Below are 21,383 nucleotides of genomic sequence, written 5' to 3' on the forward strand. Positions count from 1 at the left end.
AGCATAAAAATTAGATTATAAATTTTTTAGTGGTCGTAGGCGATTATTGCATGGTGGTTTATGCATAGTAGTGTCTTCCGCATCATTGTAGAGAAGAAAACATGCTACCAAAATTAGGTGTCTATACTCCTCTAAGGACCAGCGGTTATCTTGCCTTCGCATTACATGCCAGCCCATTTGTTCATCTTGATTTCGACTAGGATGTCATTAACACGCGTTTATTCCCTCACCCACTCTGCCCACTTTCGGTCTCTTAACGTTACACCTATCATTTTTCTTTTCACAGCTTGCTGTGTTGTTCCTAACTTAAGCTGTACCCCTTTTGTTCGCCACCATGTTTCTGCCCAGTAGGTGAGTACCGGTGAGGTACAGCTGTTGTACACTTTTATCTTGAGGGGATATTGGTAAACTCCCATTCATGATCTGAGAGAACCTGCCATATGTGCTCCACCCCATTCTTATTCTTCTAGTTATTTCCCTCATGATCCGGATCAGTGGCCACTGCCTGCCCAATGTAGACGCATTCCCTTACCACTGCCAGAACCTCGCTAGCAGTTGTGAACTGCTACATTACATGAAGAAATAAAGACATTTTCTATGAAAGCTGTGTGCCCAACACGCTAGTGTGCATTTGCGACTGTTTCTAAGGCTTTTATTATGTGATTCTTAACAAGCCACATGTACGGAACATATTTCACTGTGTTTGTTATGGGGGAAAACTACAGCTTTAAAGAGACTTGTGGTAAGAATCTGTCACCGATCCTGATGAAATTTCCCTCACCTTGGTTGTAGCATAATTGTGAATGAGAGTTCGCGTGACCAGCATGAGCGTGATGTCGTACCCTGTAAAGCCTTCCATTCCTTCCAAAGCAGGCTGAACACAGTGATGGGGGGATGGAATGCTGTACCACAGCTTGTTTCCCCCTGCACCCTTTGCAGCCTCATTTGTAAGGAGGAGCACTGGGGTCAAATGCGCAGCAATTGTGAACTTTGTCGCGCCCAGACTGGCCATGCAGCCAGTGACTATTCCTTTTCTGCATTTATACCTTTGCCCTGGCCACAGTTGAGTGTATTGGTCAGCTTTCGAGTTTCATTTGGTGGTACTGAAAAAAATGTGTCAGCTGCAATGTGCTAGGAAACATGGTAGTAAATTTGCACACTTTGAATTGCTCACTTGGGCTTCATCGCATGCCACTAGAAGGTTTAATGCTGCAAAGAAAGGAAGCACCTCCTTTCTTCATCCTGCAATGTCGCTGCACCACAGCAGGGAACTCGGCTATTTCACCCCCTTGGTGTCTGCCAAGCAGAGAAGCGTACTGTTCACATTCCTCGTCACTGCTTGTGCCTCAGAGTTCCTGACATCTGGTGGCCATGTTCAGGGGCCGCTGTGTAAGCACCCTAAGATGCCTCCCATATCTGTGTGCCAGCACGGGACTTTTCCGTTCATTTCAGGTCTGTGGCGACGAAATTGTATAGTGTTGTGAACCTGAAACCAAGCAGCATGTATTAGAGAGAAAATACCGTGAAGGATATTGTAGCTGAAAATGAATGTTGGCAGCAGGCTAGGTGAGGCACAAAACTGGCATTCTGTTGGAATGGCAGTATGAGAACCAAGTTAAGAAAAGCATTGAGAGCTGTGACGAAAAGTCAGTTGGGAAGTTTGGTGGGACAACATGGCCGCAGTTGGCTCAAGCAGGGCTACCTAGAGTTCTTGCAGATGATGTGGTTGGGATGTAGGTAGGAGGCACTGTTGCAAGCGGACAGCTACTGCCTTGCAGAGTTGGTGTACCAGGACGTGTTCAGCGTGTGGGAGACCATCTGGGCTGCCCAGCATGTGGCCTCAGGAAACTTTGTGCTCTTCATCGCCCTGGCCATGGTTGAGTACTACCGGGACATCATCCTCGAAAACAACATGGACTTCACCGACATCATTAAGTTCTTCAACGGTAATGTGGATCACAAACAAGCAGTAACAATCCTCACTGTTTTTCTTCTGCTTTCCTGTACAGGGAAAGCTCGTTAAGTCAACCCCTGTTAATTCAGAAAGTCAGGTAATTTGACCTGTGCATCTATCCTTCGATTATATATGATTCCTGGGGCAAAGCTCGTTATTTTGGACAAATTTTACCACACATCGGCCAATTCGACCTAGCTTCGTAGGTCACCAAGTCAGTGTGGAGGGAACAGAAGAGAGAGAAGGACAAAAAAACAAAAAAGAAGAGGTGACCTAGAGCAGGGCTAGTGTAAAGCTGAAAAAATAAAAATTGCTGCATAGGCAATCCGTATGATCATCACCATCAGCAGTTTGAGGGAGGCCGAGGGAAGCGGGGTCGTAGACAGCTGAAGGCAAGCCTTTGCCTTTGCGACAAGCCTTTGCCTTTGTGGAGTCGTTTCTCTCTAGTCACGTTAACTCTATCTTCAGCAAGCCTCACTTTGGCGTTGCTGTTGCGGGTTTTTGCTGCTAGTTACGGTTATTTAACTCTAAGGTGCCTTTTTGGTTATTGCGCACTTTGCTCAGAAGCTGTCACAGTCCGAATTTGAAGAGTGTGGGCAGCGAAATAGCTTCTGTGGGTGAAGAAATGACTGAGGAGCTGTGGGCCATTGGATTTTGCTAACACCTGGCTGCTTACAACGCTCGGAATGTATTCAGCACCGATGAAACAATGATGGTTTTTAAAGCACTTCCAAATAAAACAATCACCTTCAAGGATGACCCTTGCACAGCCGGCAAATGAAGCGAGGAAAGCATTATCGGGCTACTTGCCGCAGACATGACAGGAAGAGAGTGTTTGCCACTCCTAACGATTGGGAAGGCGCAGATGCCGAGATGCTTCAAAAGTGCGAGGCCTGGCTGCATCAGCTGGAGGGCTGTTTTGGAGTTGAGGTACGGAAGGTGCTCATGTTTGTGGACAACTACAGAGTTCATCGTAAGGCATTGGGTCTGGAGTCAATCAAGTGCACATTCCTTCCTCCAAATGCAACTGCATCCATTTAGTCTGTGGATCAAGGCATGGCTCAGTACATAAAGTGCAAGCATAGAAAGCACGTCTTGCAGCACATGCTTCTGTGTATGCAAACTTGGAAGAAGTACAACCATGTGCTTCTCAGCGCTGTGAACATTGTGGTACCTGAATGGGCCAACAACGCCTGCAGCAATCATCACAAACTGTTTCTGGCTCAGCAGTTTTGTGCCATTGAACTGCTGCACAGAATTTACAACCGAAAGAGCCAACACAACAGCAACCACAGAAGATGACACTTGTTTTGACAACGTCTTGCTTTCTGCCGTGCAGCTTGCCAATTGTGTGTCGACACCACCATGGTCACCAGGCAGCTGACTGGGGATGAAATAATTCAGGAAGCGGCAGGCACTGACGACAACAATTTGTCGGATGGTGACAATTGTGAACAGCTGCCCTAACCACCGACGCGTACGGTAAAAGGAGCTGCAGAAGCCATATCCGTGCTGGAGGACTGCTGTAGACAAGTTCCTTACGGCTCGCATGCCACGGAGAATCTGGCAGTGATTAGGACTATTGTCGCTGCTCAAATTCGCCCGAAAAAAAAAGCCGATAATTACAAACGTCTTTGGCAAATAAACGTGTCATGCTGGGACAAAGTCGATTTTTTTGGTTATTCATTTGCTATTTAGACATTAGGATAACTCAACAATATTTTGCGGTTCCTTCAGGGTTGAACTAACGAGCTTTTATTGTATTGTTAATATTGCGGGTGCATAAAATGAAACACTCAAGTTGAAAGTCAAGTGCATCCTTGGAGATATATCGCTGTAGATTATACTGAAAGAGTCTACTTGCATGAGTGAGATGATTCATTATTTCTGCATCTCTAACTTAAGGCTAGAAGAGTGAGCATGCATTTGATGATCAGCATCTGCCAGGTGACCCCTGGGTCCAGGTTCTGAGTTTGGGTCATAATTGAAACCGCCACAATCTGCCACAGCAGCCACACCTGATTGGTCGAGACACTGGAAGCGTCTGTGGTGGCACGGATGCAGCAGAGGAACTGGACAGTGACGTCACACACATAGCTTACCCTTCAGAGCTCATGGACCCCAATGGGGAACCCTCTCGCTTCGGAGGGAATTTGTTGTCGGTGTTACTTTGTTTTCGGCTTGCCAGCCAGCTCTAAATTGGATGCTTCGTCTCATCTTCCTGATAACAAATTGGAGGGATGATAAATTTGTCCTCTTCATTATTTCTTAGGATGATGCGGTAGCTCCGAGGCCTAATGAGCACTGGTTTGTTGCAGAAATAGTTCACTTATGCTAACCAGATGGCACCACTATCACCGGAGTTATCGTCACGTCTGCATTTTGCACACGTTGAATGATGTAACGTAAAGCATAATTTTTCCGCAAAATGCTTGTGTTTACAGTGCGCAAACGTGCCTTCACTATTCTAGAACTCTCAGTTAGCTGCTGAAACGTCCTGCAATGTGTGAAATGTCTGGCAGTGTGACCCCACTCATCATGTGCACAGATGGTCAGTCGCCAGTGATGAGTGACTACACCGATGCCAGAGGCGGTTTTTCGGTGCGCGTTATGGTTCTTGATAGTCGCGGTACTGTGGCTCTGCGCTGAGCTCGCGAGTAGCTTGCAGGTCAGCTGTGCTATGCATGTGCTTCACCCCATGGTGAACCTCTGAAAACTTGGCCTGACAGCAGGAAGCTTTGTCTAGCTCATCCCTTTTATTTATTTACTGCAGAAAGATGAAAGGCCTAGCAGCGGTTCTTGCAGTTCCTGTATAAAAGGAATGAGAAATGTAAATTGCCGTGAGCACAACGATCCAATCACAGCAGCAACTTTTGTTTAGCGGTGCAGCTGATGGCAAGTCATCACAGCGTCTTGATGGTCCATTACAGCAGCGAGTGCGTATTGTGCAATGAGTGAGTGCACACTACAAATTTTCCTCTCCACTCCTTTGTCCCCTCAAGATAAACATAAAACGCCATATTATGCTAACAAGCCATCCTCTATTTACCATTGACTATCAGCGGCTGCAGCAGCCGTCTATCACTGCAACGCCATGCATTATTGCATCCAATATTTTCATTTTTAAGCACACGTCTGACCTCTGCGGTTCATGAAAGAGTATATGAAATATTGTTTTTATTTACTGAATTCCACTGGGTGAATGAAGCTACTGCTTTACATTGGAATCCGATGTGCAACTAAAATTGTGGCTGAATTTTTATTCTGTCATATTGGTCACCTTCCATTTCTTGGAAAAGAGCAATAGCTCCTCTGGGCGTTTCGTTGCGGCAATCGCAATGCAGTGACATCCTGCTGCCGCTCACATTTGCAACAGAACTGGCATCTGCTTCTGGCATTTCGATCAGTCAGGTGAGGCCAATTGTTACAGTTTTAGTTATGACACAAACTCAGAATACGGACCCTGCTTGGATAACATTTTCAGGAGAAAATTCTGTCCTGCAATGACACCTTTGTTTTCACACACACTCATCTGCCGTGTAGCCGCTCTGAACGCCTCCTGTTAGTGGGGGCTGTAACACGAGTGAATGATGAAATAAATGTCCGCCGTAATGGGCCACGTCACTCAGTTGCCTCCCACCGTTCTGTTTGCAGAGATGGCCGAGCGCCATGATGCCAAGGCTGTGCTACAGATTGCCCGTGAGCTCGTGCTACAGATCCAGACGCTGATTGACAACCGATAAGGAGGTCTGGTCTGAGCTACCGACTGGACTGCCCCTCCCCCCCTGGCTACATTGTTTGCCCCTGAGTGGACGCCGAGTCATGGCCATGTGCAGCAGTGAGGGAGCCAGATGAGCTGCTCTTACCCGTGTATCCCACACGTGGCTTCAAACTCGGCCAGCTGCTGGCACGAAAAATATGCCAAATGAAAACCTTGCCCTGTGGTGCTAACAAAGGCTCTTCTAGTCTTCTGCTGCACAGGCAGTGCACGCATTTACGGGCCAGTTGCACCAAAATCCTCTTCTTGGCAACTGTGATCATAATGTTGGGAGGTGTGCTTTGCGCCGCCTGTCACAGCTGCCTCGTGACCAGCTCTTGTTGCTCAGAATTACAGAACCCTTTTTCGTACCCGATCTGTCCCAGAATCAGGCTGCAGGCTATCCTTTTCAGATAATGCCTCTACTGACTGACTGGCTCACTGGTTGTCTGCAAAAACATCTCCAAGAAAACAAATCAAGGTCTCATGAGAAATATTTGCATATTATCTGAAGAGGCGGCAAAACTTGAGCAGCAAGCAAGAAATTTTGTCTAATCACGCACAGCACTGTGGCTCATGTTGAACAAGTTCAGCTGCTCTAGTAGAAGATTGGGCACACATGCTGTGGTCGACTTCATTGTGGGTTTGCCAAAAATTTGGTTACGGTCATTTCAGCATCTGCAGAGCGCATTTGCACTCAAGTGATTAACAGAGCTCATTGCTGCTCTCCAGCACAGGATGCCTTAAAAGGCTCGCTTTTGTGCGCAGGGCACTGTATGGAACATTGAAGAATTCATAGCTGAAAGCTCTGTGCTTTTGAATGCATTGGCTTCCTATTTGTACACACCTTCAGTAGAACACGTTCTTGGGCAAGTTGGTTCATAGCTTGAGAAGATGAAGCGCACAAAAACCTTTTCCTGTGTGCTGTTTTTGTGCGCTTCATCTACACAACACACCTTCAGGTTGGCTTGTAGTTGTAGTTCTTCCATGTGGGATTATACGTGGCGTAACCATGCTGCTCCACAAATTTGACAGTAAAACTTGAGTGGTAAATTTTGGAACTGCTGAAATATACCTTATTTACTCAATTACAACGCATGCCTGTTTTTAATGGTTAGAAAAAAGGAAAGCGCAATGACTGATTGTGAAGTGCATCAGATTTACATCTTTTTGAAAAAGAAATGAATCATGTCACTTGGAACAACACACCTTTACTGTAACCGGTGCCGAAAGTTGGGTGAGTTGGTGCACTTTCATGATGAAAAAAGTGCAAAAGCAACACAAAGAACGACGTAGACAAGCACTTGTCTGCTTCATCATATTGTTACTGCTTTTATGTCATGTTGAAGCAAACTGCGCCAACACCTCAGTCCTGGCATACGCCTGGTCCCCTTGGAACTGAAAACCTACCTCTTTTCGCAAAGTTCATAATCAAGCACCTGCTGGCTTTGAGCTCCATCCACGTGAGTCCTTTCTGCCTCGCCGGCTGCATCCACCACTCACACGCAGAAGCTTTACCAAATGCACGTGAGTCCGTCCTATTAATTTTCACCTGCTTTTGTACAGTAGACCACCTTATTTCAATTTTAGCATATCTTAGCTTTTCCTTCGTGCCCTTCTCAGCATCCACTGTGCAGACCTTGGAAATGTGTCAAGACTGCCAATACACAAGATGCTTAGAAATCCTTCGCACACAAGGTCGCCCTTTATTTCGACCCGATGTTGTAGTGAACTCGGCGCAACTTCGTAACTGTTGGCTCAAGTCCAGGTGGGTGCCTTGCTGATGGAACGCTTCAGATGCTTTCCAGGCCTATCAGTGTCCACAACCGCGGTAGGGTAGGTAGGTGACATTGATACTATTGATGCGCAAGAAACACCATGCCGCCATTTTGTGATGCCGACGAGAGTAGGGTGTTGCTAGCGTGGTTTCATCTTCATACTCTATTCTAGCACGCATGTCATTTTTAGCTGGTTTATTTAGGAAAAACAGGTGCATGTTAGAATCAAGTTGATGTGGTAAGTTTCAGCACAGAACTAGACTGGTTTGTATATGGGTTGGTAGTCTCAGAGGGCAAAACTGAAGTCAGCTTCTTATCTGGTCAGCAGTGCTCTGGCCACCCAACTGATTCGGTAAAAATGATGCAAAATGTTGCGACCCGGTAATCTCAACATAAACTGGAATTTTGAATACACCCATTGCAAATTTTTTAGGTTACACCGACTCTTGCGTAAATCAGAGAAAATTGAAAAAATTCCCTCGGCCTAACTGCCCGTTCGTTAGCACTCAAAATTCGCACAAAGGTGCCATTTGGCGGTCAGTTTTGTTTTATGTCACATTTGGGTGGAGTAATTGCATGATTTGGTCAAAATTATTTGGAAATCTTCGTCTGTGGCGACGGCGGACCAAAACTGCGAGCTTTCGCAGTAATGATGCTGGTAGTGCCACCATGCGCCTTCCAGACGAACGAGCACTCTACCGTGCAGAGAAACTCATAGGAGAAACGCAAGGTGCGAGGAGAGGGCAGCTGTGTGCAACGCCGTTTTCTGCACCCAATTTTGATAAAACAGCCGAGAAAGCACTTTCAAACCAACCGCGCAGCCGCTTTCTCCCCCTTGCGTTTCACCGCAGCATCAATGGCAGTGTGCTCTTTCCTTCCGCAAGCACAGATGGCGCTACGGGTAGGACTGCTGCGAAAGCTTGCCGTTTTGGTCCATCATCACTGCAGACGATGGCGATTTTCGATTAATTCTGACCGAATCAGGCAAGTACCCCACCTAAATATAGTATAAAACAAAACTGACCACCAAATGCAACCTCTGTGGGAAATTTTAGCCTGAACAAACGTGCGATTTTCCCGATTTTCTCTGATTTATACAACAGTCGGTATTTGTGCGGCTGCCTGTGTGCGCACTATTAGCAAAAATGAATAAGAAGTGTCCCTTTCGAAATGTGTGCTTGTTCTGTTGCCAACCCATTGAAGGTACCCTGTGTGGCAGCTCCAGTGTCAACATTTTTGGGACTTGTGCCATAATGCATAACAAACGGGCTTAAAGATACATCCTGCTCTCCATGCTGGTCGGTGCTTTGCTCTTCCTAGCGCATAGGAGTGCTGACGTTTTAGTGACAACAAACACATTGTAGAAGATCGAGCGAGTCTTGGAATTGTAACCATCGGCAGCATCTGCGTGACAAACAGTACACAAAGTGTTTCAACAGTGATCTTTCCAAGGTATCCCTGACGATGGACTTCCTTCAGACAGTTGGATGTTAGCCATGGTTTGACTTCTTCGTAGTATAATTGTCTGTTACAAAATTGGCTGCTTGATGGGCAAGCCACCTTGAGAATTGGAACACAGCTGCTCCAAAGTGCACCAAAATGTATTTTTGGGAGTTGTAATATTTGCTCCATATCACAGTTCAGCTGTGACGCCACAGAATGTGGCCATTTGGGGCAGTGTCATTTTTTTAGCTCTTGACTGTCTGACACAGTTTAGTATCTGCCTCGTGAAAGCATCTCTCGCAGCCAGAAGTGACTGCTGGCCAAGTGAAATTCATCTCGAATAGACATTCGAATTAGAACGTGCAATTCACCATTGGCGTGTTGGAGTGCTTTGCCCTTTCTCAGTGATGCACTGTGGTGAAGCCACTGTAGCAGCTGACAGTCCACTGCACTTCTGCTGCGTCATGTGCCTCCAGGCTCGTTCGTGCTTTGGCGTTGCATTGTGGGGTTGCATTTACACACTGCAGAGGAGCTGTGAAGAGTAAAAGTGCTGCAGCAGCTAGGTGGCAGGGTGGCTTCACCGCAGGGCGTTACTGTGCTGGGGTGAAGCACTCAAAAATGACTACAGTGACGACAAAGATAACCCGGCTTCTTGTTGGTGCTGGACAGCTGCTGTTGTGCTTCTGCTTATGCTACATGCGCCCATGCTGGGCCCGCTGGCTTATTAGTGCCTTCTGCTGGCTGCCGAATGTGTTATATGATGAGATTTTGACATTGTGGCGCACTTGCTGGAAAATCGCCTTGCAACTCTACGAGCCATTTTTATTTCTCGCAATTTTGAGTGTACGAACCAGGAACAGATTGACAGCATTTTACTGTACGAGAGGTAAACAGTGCACCAAGTCCTCAACTGTTCTTTTTTTTTTTTTTTCACTCTCCCTGGGGAGTTTTCTTGCCAAAATCACCGCAGTTTGTCACATTATATAAATAGATCCCACTTCTCGTTTTATTCAATGAATTTCTAAGGTCATAGTCTTTTGCTCCTTTTGTGGTGGGCCTTGAAAATCAGGTGCGGCACACAAGATGGCTTGCTTCATTTTCTAGCAGCAGTGCTGCACACTTCCTGCCAAAAACAGTCAATATTCTCGCCTTCTGCTGCAAATGACCAAAATTGGACTTGCTGAGATGCAATTCTTGTTTTTTGTTTGAAACCGTTTCTGGAAGATGCGGACTGAAAGGACAAGACACACGCACTCCAGCACTGGTTTTAAAGAATGCCTAACCAACTTGCCCATCAAGCCACTCTGTTTAAGTTCATACAAGTTTAGATGGTTGAATTGAGCCAGTGTACATGGTATGCTTTGCACTTAAAGAAAAAGAAAGCCAAATCTTTAGACACGCTCCCCAGGGTGAAAACGCCAATGGCACACGTGTATGAATGTGCTCCCCAGTAAAAGGCGGCATGTAGTTGCAACACCAATACCTGCAGCATGCAAATGCCTGTCATGTTGGTCAGCAAATGCAGTGCAAAAAAGGGCATACGTGAAAAGAGCGTGAGCACTGAACTTGCCACAGTTCACAATCGTATGTAGGCTGTGAGGTGACCAGTCTGAGAGAAGAATGGATGCTGCAGTCGTGCTGTCAAGCCTGAATCTAGTGATTCAATCTGATTCAGTTATTGCACACATGATGTGTTCCTTACTTTTTCACGTGATGACAGTGCCACCAGAGGTCGGTGTACGGCCACTGGTCCAACAATGCGTAGCAAGGAAACCATCTTGCCTCTTCCCCATTGCTTGCATGCTGCCTTGACCTTTCTTTTAAAGGGGCTCTGAAAGTGGCTCTAATAAAGTTGCGGTATGCCTGTCATGTTAAAAGAAGCCACTTCACGAATATCCTCCAGCAAGAATTGTTTTTATGTGCTTTGTAGAAGCTGAGTTATCTGTAGTCAAAATTTGAATATCAGAGATTTCGCGTGATTCCCCCTCTTCTCATCACTGAAAGGTCGGCGCTTCCTGCCGGCCCCACTGCCAGGGGCAGAGCTTCCTGACCCGCTAGAGCTACACCGCTTGTTGGCCATGTCTGAAGTGGCATACGCAGGAGCAGGGAGAATGCGAGCATGAAGAGGTTGCCCGAAAGGGCTTGCCAATTTTCCCCTGTGATTGTGGGTTCTCTGCTGGTTGTAGAAGCGTATTATTTGGATCAGGTGTTCATGACAGCACAATGCAGTGATTGAGTGAGTTCATGTGCTCTCCTTGGAAGGTGTTTCAGAGCCCCTTTAACCCATCTCCCAGTTTGGCTGACTTTGTGCAGCTTAGCAGCATTTCCTAAACTACATCTTCTGCTCAATCAGCAAATGCGCACCTGTACTTATTTCCGCATTTTTGTTGCTTAGTCACCTCACTGGCACCCATTCTGTAAAGCTCTGATAGATTGTTGGGTCCACAAAACATGACTTTCACGTCGGATTGCTTTGCCACCTTTCTCAGGTTGTGTAACAAATCTAATACCCCTGTCACACGGCAATCCTTTAAGGCCTTTCCAGCAAAGGCACCATTTTTTACCAAAGGAGCGAAAGCTTAAAGGAGCAGTGACGCAGCTACACGGTGCAGCCCAAAGGTGAAACTGCCGTTCAGGCTTAGCACCCGCTGCTGTGCTCGAGGCGGCTGAAGTGAGTGTTTTAAAATTAAAGTGGTGTATTCTGTTCATTTGTTGAGCTCAGACAATTTTTTTTTATGCTAACTGGTTCCTTGAAAGAACTGCAACAGCTACTCTCATCAGCAGCAGCAGATTTTGTTTGCTGCCTTGGCCACCAGGGGCACTCGGTGTTGCTGAAACACATTCACTGTCTTCAAATCTGGGCATAAAATATGAACACCCGTACAAAAAGCAAAGCCAGACACACCTTTCGTATTTAAAAAAAAAAAGATATTTTCAAACATTGTTGGCTGTATCTATTTTTTTATTGCTTTTACTTTTTGACGTTGGGTGGCACTGCGATCGCAGGTTCTTGAAGGCCGCGCCTTTGGGCTCCAAAGGTCTCGGAGGGGCGCCTTTGCCCCCAAGGCCGTTAGCGGCAAAGGCGCAACATTTGTGCCATGTAGCTGCACTCCTTTCGCCTTTGGATATAAGGACCTGATTCTCAAAGGCCTTTGCGGTGCCCGTGTGACAGGGGTATTAGAATGTATGGCTGCACAACACTTGAGTGCGTACCTTTTCAAGAAGTTCCTGGGTGCCAAAGATAAGGAGGTGTTGAGGGTTTAACTGGCTGGCACCGAGCTGTCTTTCAACTTGATGGCTGAATCCTGCATCGGTGCAATGCGGGCAAATTTCCACACAGTGTTCTTGAAGCATGTTCAATAGTGCCCCCTTTTTACTAGGGATTTGTTGCCAAGCAGTTTATAGCACTAGGAGATGCCATCAGATCTGAAATAAAACTGAAGATCTAAAAATCTAATTTGGCCATTTGCCAGGAGTTTGTACATCAGGTGAAAGGGGCTTGTCAATCTTTGGAATGCAGGTAGTGTCTTGTGGCTCTAGAGCTTGACAGCCTGCCATTCACATTACAGAATAGTTACTTATTAAGAAAGTGGTACAGTGTGGATTTTCCCATTATTTAGACAAGGAAACCAACAATCAAAATCGTTATGAACATGGTCACTAAGAACTGGTGCAGTGCAGGAGCCTAGGCAAACACCCTGCTTCTGTGAATGAGTCATTCCTTCAAACTTAATGCTAGTCAGCTGTAGGTAAAAGGATTGCAATTCTAAAACGTTGCTCAGCAGTACACCGCTTACATTCTGGAAGGTAATGGATCCAACTAGTCAGTCGACCAATCGCACGAAAAAAAGGGGGGGGGGGCATCCAGAAGTTTGCTGCACTATTTTTACAGCTTCAGCTGTTCTTCTTGAGCACATCTGTTGACTGTCACGGGGTTTAAAAGACTTTCTTGTCTCTTTTTTTGTCCACTGTCTCGGTGAAATAGCAAGCCCCGCGAGCAACAAAATGCAGCGTTCATGTGGGCACTGTTAGCACCACAGGGTTTCTGAAGGGCACGCATGGTTTGCCAATGACATATGGGCTTTGAACCTCAGTGAAAGCTGCCTGCTGGGTGGAGTTGTGCGCTTTTTGGCGAGGCCTTCTGTCACGGAGACATGGTTGCTCTTGGCATTCATGATGGACCAAGTTGGGTGGCCAAATGCAGCCTGGTGGTCCAACGCACTGAGTGAGAGTCTGTTGAAACTGCGGTTTTGCTGCAGTAAAAAAAAAAAACTGGAAGCAAATGGCCGGTCTTTCTCGTGCTGGTGCTTGGCTTTTCTTCCACTACCAGTGCACATTGTTGCTTTACCATTCCATTTTATCGTAAGCTGAATGTCACACTTTCCAAAAATAATGCAGTGACTGTGATGTCTGTTAGCTATTTAAGCAGCAATTTTGATTTTTGCTGCTGCTGCGCTTCCTTTTCATGCTTACATGCTGCTCGCTCTGGTTGGGACAGTAATTTATGAAAATGATTGTCATGTGTATCTCGAGCCTATCGCAGGGATAAAAAAAAAAAGCCTTACTATGCTGGTTTGTGCCATTTTTATTGCCTCCACCCGTGATCTGTGTTTGGTGCTGTTAATGTGCTCCATTGCTAGTAATAGTGACTGTTTGAAGATTTCAGCGTATTGTTGCTTGGCCCAATTCTGATCAATGTGAAAGTGACCACTTGGTTGCTGATGTGGTGGCTTCTCAGTGTGTGCATCACCTTGTGCCAACATGTTCTCCTGTCTTTCTTTCTTTATTGTTGTTGTTTACTGTGGAAAAGCTTCCTTTTCTAAGTAATAGTGAGCAGCCTTTGTGACAGCACTATAAGAAATGTGCAGGACACATGTGCTTTCATTCAGGATGAATGGCAGTCTCTTCCAGATGACAAATGCTTGTTGCTGTTCAATGCATGCATTGCATTGCAGTTTTAAATTATTAGGCTGTGCTTCTCGCCTAAATTCCTACTCACAGTGCACTGGAGTGAGTATGCTCACCTCTTGCCAAGAACTGAAATTTTGTGCATTAAAGCTCAGTGTGGTGGTCACACACCAATCACCGCTGTTGCCTGAGCCCAGGGCCTCATCTTGGTTGTAACCATGTTGTAGGTGGAGTGTGCATAAGCTGTGGTCATAAGCTCGGCTAAAGCCATTTGCTTATTTGAAAGTAACGGCACTCACCTCTGCGTTGCCCTTTCCTCCTCGATTCTCCTCGCACACCACTGCACAGAGTCATTTTTCTCCTAAGCGCCCATTGGCCGGCTGCAGCGGTCAGTGGAGGCGCTGTGTTTTTGAGCCAGTTCAGCACTGCAGTGGTGTATAAAATATAAAAAAGGGTGAAAGCAGCATTGATAATACTAAAAGTAATTTTCATGAGAAGGTGGTTTTTCTTAGGCCACCTGATTAGGAGATTTAAAATGAACTTGTGGCCGAGTTGGCTCGATACTTCAGACACTTCTCTATAGCAAGACGTTTTATGGTATCCATCGGATCTAATATTGCCTTTAGCACGTGTCCATCTGCATTTTGCTTGGCTTAGCCCGCACATATGGATTGCAGGTTTATTATTCAGCATGCCTTCTTGCGTAAATCATACTCTGTTTCATATATCAGGTGTAGTGCTATGAAAGTTACGGAAGTAGTCCACATAAAAAAAAAAATCAAGACAGACGTATTACTCCACGTTTATTTTGTGGCCAAGTGGTCTAAGGCATGACTTTGGAGAAAGCGACAGAAAACTTGGGGTGTGTAGGTTCGAATCCACCTTGCGACAGAATTTTTTGGGGGCTTTGTTTTGTTGTATTGCATGTCTTGCCTAGTAACATTTTAGTTCAAAATGTTATTCAGCTATATTAGGCTTGAATATAACGACATGCAGAACTGAATTGCACGTATTGGTTCTTTTCATGCGTATTGTGTTCATATGAGGCACCCATAATCTGGTGCCTAAATTCAAAAAGTCAATGTCCTTTTAATGTGCTTTCTTTACTATTGGAACTCACTGTTATGTAATGCATTTGTAGCCAAGGAAAGCAACTGAGTGAGTGTTGCGAGATATTCGCTTCGGAGACTCTAGTCTCACATGGACACTCCACCTTCACTCAATATTTTCTGGATAGCCTTTTAAAAAAATGGATCTTTGCATGGATGTGGTCATTTGCAACGGCTTGCTATGCTCAGATGCCTTTGAAGCATGAATCATCGGAAAAATGCTAGCAGTAGAATTAACCATTCTTATGAATGCTGCCCATAATAATTAAGCAAATAATAATGCTGTAAAGAAGAAGATGCTCATATGTGCGAAAAACAAAGATGAACGTGTGCTTCAGCGGCATTGCCATCGCCACGTGTGGCTGTACTCAACCTCGCTGACCTCGGACTGGTTTTGTTGCTGCTCTCATTGTCCCAGTTTTTTTTTAAATAAACCCCCATCTTGCAACGCACATTCTCTGCTCCAAATCGTCATCTTATATCCTAAAAATGTACGCTGTGCTGGGCGCAATCTTGGCAAAACTGATGGGAGCCATGGAGGAAAAAAACTGGAGGAAGAAGCGTGACATCACGTGGCCAGCCTTTGCAGACCAAGTGCTAATGAAGCCATTCTCTCTCCCAGCTTTTCGCTCTCCGAGTCAGTTGGTAATATTTTGGTGTTGGTATGTTTTTGAGCGCGTATCTGCAGCAAGGATATTGGTCTACAGTAAGTTTGCCACGCTGATCCGCGCATGCATTTACGTGGTGGTGAAAGATATCGCCACACACTATCATGTTGTGTGACCACGCAGCGGACTGACTCTTTTTTACTTTTTGTGTCTAGGCTTCAAGGTCAATGCCTAAAGCTCCCTCCCAGGTCTTTTTTTTCTCCATTATGGGAGTACGGTCACCGGGACAGTGAAAGCCTGACACGACCAAAAACAACAAATGAAAAAAAAATACAGATTTCAAACTGTTTCGTCAGTAATATGAGTGTGTTTAAGGTGCGGGGTTCGATCCCCAATGCCACCGGGTGGGATGGGTACAAGCTTTTCCCTGGCCTGGTGCTCGGCTTATTTGGAACGGAATGCTTGGAAAATGGGTCTTTGACCTCACCTTGAGCAGTTGAAAACACCGTTGAGTAAAGGTACTGCGCAAAATAATACAAAACACGGACGAAAAGGGCCCAAGGACGGGCACAGACTCACGACTGGGTTTATTCAGAATAGCAACGCATACTCATACCTTCCACACCACCATGTCAATCACTAAGCGCAAGCCAGAAATCTGCTTTCTGTCTGATAAACTCTTATCGGGGTATCACTCGCGCAATCATCTCTTTTGTTCCTAATGAAAAAAGCCTCGGCAAGTTCACGCGCCATTTGGTCACGGCTACGCCTCAAAATCCTCGTTTTCGGCAGCAAAGGCAGTAATGGGTTATCACGCATAGCCGAAGGGCATGCGCTACAGTGTAAGGGCAGATTCGACCCTTTTCCGGTCTTAATTGAAAGCTGGTGTTCCCTCAACCGGTCGTTTACGCATCGGCCCATTTGACCGATGTAAGCTTTTCCACAGGTCAGCACCTCCGAGCACCTGATGAACTCAGTGATGTGACGCTTCTTGCATTCTTGCACGCTGTTTTGTCTGGAAGCAATCCGAGGGCAGAGTGAGGCATATTTGCACGGGGCGGAAAACACCACCGGCACGCCGTAGTGATTGCCTACGTTCTTCAAATAAATTGTGTGATACCCTGTAAATGTGGGGAACAACCGTTGGCCTGATTTTGTCTCGGACGCGATTTTCCTGGGGTGCTCTCGTTTTCAATCTCTGTAGTAGCTTATCCACCACAGTGACCACAACTGGAAAAGGGAACCCAGCCTTCAGCAACCTACCAACCTGATTGTTAAGGCTGCCATACACCAGGTGAACACACGACCTCTCCAAGGCTCCCCTCTGGCAGAATGTAGCAATGGCACGTTTTACCGTCTTGGAATGTGTGGATTCATATGGCAACAGGTCTTTCCGGGCTTGTAGCGAGTACATCCAGCAAGTGTGACCTGGCTTTAAAGTCAGGTTGATATCTAAAAAGTGCAAACTATTATCGTCAGGTAATTCGTAGGTGAAGGTTAGACCTCTCCCGTGTCATTTAAAAACCGATAAAATCTCTTGCACAGCATTCGTGTGTGTCAAACCAGGTTGCTCTTTAAGAAAAACCAGATAGTCGTCCATGTATCTAAAAACCTTAAAAAACAAACATTACGCACCAGATCACAATCAATACTGGCCAAGAAAATATCAGCCAACACAGGTGCCACGCAGGAGCCAATACAAATACCCTCACGTTGAACCAGGACCTGGTTGTCAAAGGTTGCAAAGTTTGTCTCGAGATAGAATTCAAGTAGTGACATAAAGTTGTCCATGGACAAGCCACTGGCATTTTGAAAACCCACGACCCCATTTCAATGCAAGAGCTAACAGCACGAAGCAGAGCATCATGTGGTATAGAAAAAAAAAACAGGTTTTCTACGTCAAACGAAACAGCATACCCCACCGATGGTGGACCCTGTAAGAAAGATACTACATCACCCGAGTTCTTTACCATGAAAGGGTCTTGAATCTTTAAATACTTCAAACACTTCAGGAGAAAAGAGCTAATCTCTCGTTGCCAAGTATCCCTTTCGCTTACAATGCACCTAAACGGTTGGTCAATCTTGTGGGTTTTTACTGTAAAAAACAGTTCTAGGCTATTGCCTTTGCATTTATCAACAGCTTTTGACAGTCTCGCTAAAGCCAAGTCTTTGCACAATTCTATCGCTCGGGTCTTTACCTTGGTTGGTCTCACTTTCTTGGTAACAAAGTTCTAAGCGACGGCTTGAGCGGCCTTGTCATGAAACATCCCAGACGGTAGCACGGCGAAACCTCCCTCCTTGTCCGATTGTAGAAGGACTAAATAATTTTCCTTAAAGAGACAAACAACTTCTTCCACACTTTTTTGCATGCTAGTGGTGCGTCCGCGTGCAGAAACCTGTGACCGGGTGGCAGTGCGTATCAGGCTGTCTACACCATCGAGTAGACACCTTTCACAGTCCTCGTTGTTTGCTTTACGAGCCATTTGCCGGTTCAAAGAGAGCAGCTTGTGCGCTGACACTTCAGGTTCCGTGCTAAACTTGGGACCCTTCTTTAGCACCTCGGTTATCTTGGGGGAAAGTTCGGTATTGGCCAATACGAAAATTCCACCGTCATACCTTTTTTCCCTAGGCTTGTTCTTGGGGAGGCGCAGCAAAAGGCACTTCCACCAAAAGTCTACCGCCTGCGTTGTTTGCAGCCGATACGTCCGTAGCCTCGCTTCGCCAATCCACTCAGTATCTGTACGGTAGGCGAGCACACGCAGCCAGTCATTGAGTAGCCTGATTTGGCGCCATAGCTCTGATCTCAGGATTTTGCAGATACGCTTCACATGGCCGACAGACAGCAAAACGTAACCAAAAAGAGCAATGAATTCCATCGGCAGTAGATTCCTCTTCAAGCAGTAGCCAAAAAATCTTGCTCGGCAGGTCGCAGAAACGATGGCACTTATCACGGTGGAAACATGACAGTTTGTCAGGGAGACACAAAAGAAAGGGCCCACTGCAGAAGAAACGTGTTTCAAGAGTGCATGTTGTTGGGTGAGTCAGTCGTACATCGTTGAGTACTGCGTAAAATAATACAAAACACGGAAGAGAAGGGCACAAGGACGGGCTCAGACTCGTGACTTGGTTTATTCAGAAGAACAATGCATACTTATACCTTCCACACCGCCATGTCAATCACTAAGCGCAAGCCAGAAATCTGCTTTCTGTCTGATAAAGCCTTATCGAGGTGCCACTCACGCAATCATCTCTTTTGTTCCGAATGAAAAAAGCCTTGGCAAGTTCACGCGCCATCTGGTCACGGCTATGCCTCAAAATCCTCGTTTTCGGCAGCAAAGGCAGGCAAGGGTTATCACGCGTAGCTGAAGGGCATGCGCTACAGTGTAAGGGCAGATTAGACTTTTTTCCGGTCTTAATTGAAAGCTGGTGTTCCCTCAACCGGTCGTTTACACGTCGGCCCATTTCACCGATGTAAGCTTTTCCACAGGTCAGCGGGATTTCATAAACAACCCCTCCGAGCACTTGACGAACTAAGTGGCGTGACGCTTCTTGCATTCTCGCACGCTCCTTTGTCTGGAAGCAATCGGAGGGCAGAGTGAGGCCAATTTGCGCGGGGCAGAAAACACCACCGGCACGCCGTAGCGATTGGCTACGTTTTTCAAGTTGCGTGATACCCTGTGAATGTAGGGAACAACCGTCGGCCTGATTTTTTCTCGGATGCAATTTTCCTGGGGTGCTCTCGCTTTCAATCTCTGTAGTAGCTTTTCTGCCACAGCGACCACAACTGGAAAAGGGAACCCAGCCTTCAGCCTCAACAATCGGTTTGGTAGGTTTGGTTGAGAAGTTGCATCCATGCACAAAGCAGAATGCAGAATCTCTGGGACTGCTATGCTGATGACGGAATAAAAGTCAAGCACTTGCGAGGTGAAAAAGTCTACCGTGCGATTTAGTCTGCTGATTGCAAGGGATTTTTCTCTGTGATGTACAAATTACCCCAGCATCAAAGCAAAGAATGAGAAGCAAGCATAAAATATTGACTCTGGGTATATGGTAAACACAATGAGTGATGCTCATTACCTCACAAACAGCTCTGTTCGTGATCAGAACAAAATTCCTTCTTCCAATGTTGGGGAGCCACTGCTTCTTGTGCAAGTTGCCATGCTTTCTCTGTGGTGTCAAAAACTGTGAAGCTCTTTTCAGGCTTCTTGATGCAGTTCACGCAAAAGCACGGCATAGCGGTAGCACACAACACTGAAAGCACTGCGTGGGAGAAAAACGGCACCAATGAAAAACTAAAGCTTCATGCGTTTTCAAGGGTGAAGGCACGGAGAACCAGAAGCCGATGCACATGGAAAGGGCACGCAAGAGGCGAAGAGGTCGCATGGTGGTGGCAGAGCTCAAAGTGTGGTAGTACTTTCAAATTATTGAGGGACTTTAAGCTGAAGTACATTCCAGTGCCACTGACCTTCGTCAAGAAGCATGATGCGTGCATGATCGCTGTAGTGCATTCTGAAAAGGTGCAAAAGAACTGATTGAGAAAACGTGATTTCATGCTCTTCAATAACACCTGCTCATTACAACAGATACTCTCAGTAATTGAAGCAAAAACAACAGTAAGCGAAGTGGCAGACTTAATGGCACCTGGCTAATGAAAAATGTTCATTGCTGCTGCCCTGTGGCTTGAAAAAGCACCAGCATCTTGTGCCACAAGGGTATGAGCAGCTGGCTCACACAAAGTGGCACCACAGAAAATGCCACCACCATGTGCAAAGCCACAGTTGTCATTTGGAAATGCGCTGTGTGGTCTGTGTCAGTGCAATCGAGGCACACAGAACCCAGCCAGTGGGGAGCGCACGTGTTGCATTTTTTCCCGGCCTTGCCAGATGGCTTGAGTTGCAGTTTGTTCACGGCATCTGTGCTCTATTTAAGCCAAGGCTGTTATGGTGAGCGTTGCCAGAGCAGAGTTAGATAAACGCATGCGGCATTTCGGAGCATCTCCATTTCATCTACTGTCGTCATGGCAGGCGCTATGCCACAACAGCTGCTGGGGAAGCCTGATGTAACGGCACTCTCGCATGCCGTCATGCTTGACATCTAGAATCAGTGCAAGACCCTGCATTGCGCGCAACTGAATGTGAAGCAGGTCAATGCTGGGACCAACCTGGGCTTTGCTGCCAGGGCCCATGAATTGCAAGCAGAGGGAGACATAGTCAAACTAATTAAAGCCAAGATAAACAGAGCTACAAGCCAGGCAAAATATGCAGAAAAGCAAGCCAGGCAGCTGCAGACCAAAAGCTTATCAAAGCAAGCTCAATATCACAGCTTTTGCTCGAATAAGCAGTGTTAAACCACTGGTGTTATCATTTGTGAATTCTTTCCATTGGTGCCTGCTTTATGCCACCATGCCTTGGCTATGATAAAACTGCCATAGCGAAATGAGATTGTCATGGTGGTACCTCAGTTCAATGTTTGAGCCTTGGTGACGATAGGTTCCCTTGGCATCACTGTTTGTGCTCACTTCTAGCCACTCTTGTTGCCAATGCTCCTAACGGGGCTATTTGGCTACTGATTTTTAGGCATCTTCACTAGCACAAAAAAAAAATGCAGGCCGAGAGGGCAAGGAGAGGACACACTACGCTTGCCATTGAATTTTTATACGCAATGGTTTCCTCGTGTTCAGCTGCATTTGTGTCGTATGGTGATTATGAAGAACAATAAAATAATAAAAAAAGGCAGATGGCTAAGTGAAGCAAGTGCAATACATATGGCATGCAAGCATGAGTACGGGACACTAGTGTGTACCCTGTGCTTGCTGTCCTGTCCGTG

The 21,383-nt window shown here is 46.1% G+C and overlaps 1 protein-coding gene across 1 annotated transcript in view; it reads left to right on the plus strand.

The window, feature by feature from the left end:
- Positions 1–15,401, plus strand: part of LOC144122146 (small G protein signaling modulator 1-like) — a 202,067-nt gene extending 186,666 nt beyond the window's left edge. The window contains 2 exon segments of the mRNA XM_077655710.1: positions 1,779–1,946; positions 5,609–15,401. Coding sequence (XP_077511836.1) covers positions 1,779–1,946; positions 5,609–5,697 — 257 coding nt within the window. The 3' untranslated portion in view covers positions 5,698–15,401.
- Positions 15,402–21,383: the final 5,982 nt, after the last annotated feature.

This window comes from Amblyomma americanum, chromosome 2 (assembly GCF_052857255.1).
Source record: "Amblyomma americanum isolate KBUSLIRL-KWMA chromosome 2, ASM5285725v1, whole genome shotgun sequence".
Taxonomy (NCBI): Eukaryota; Metazoa; Arthropoda; class Arachnida; order Ixodida; family Ixodidae; genus Amblyomma; species Amblyomma americanum.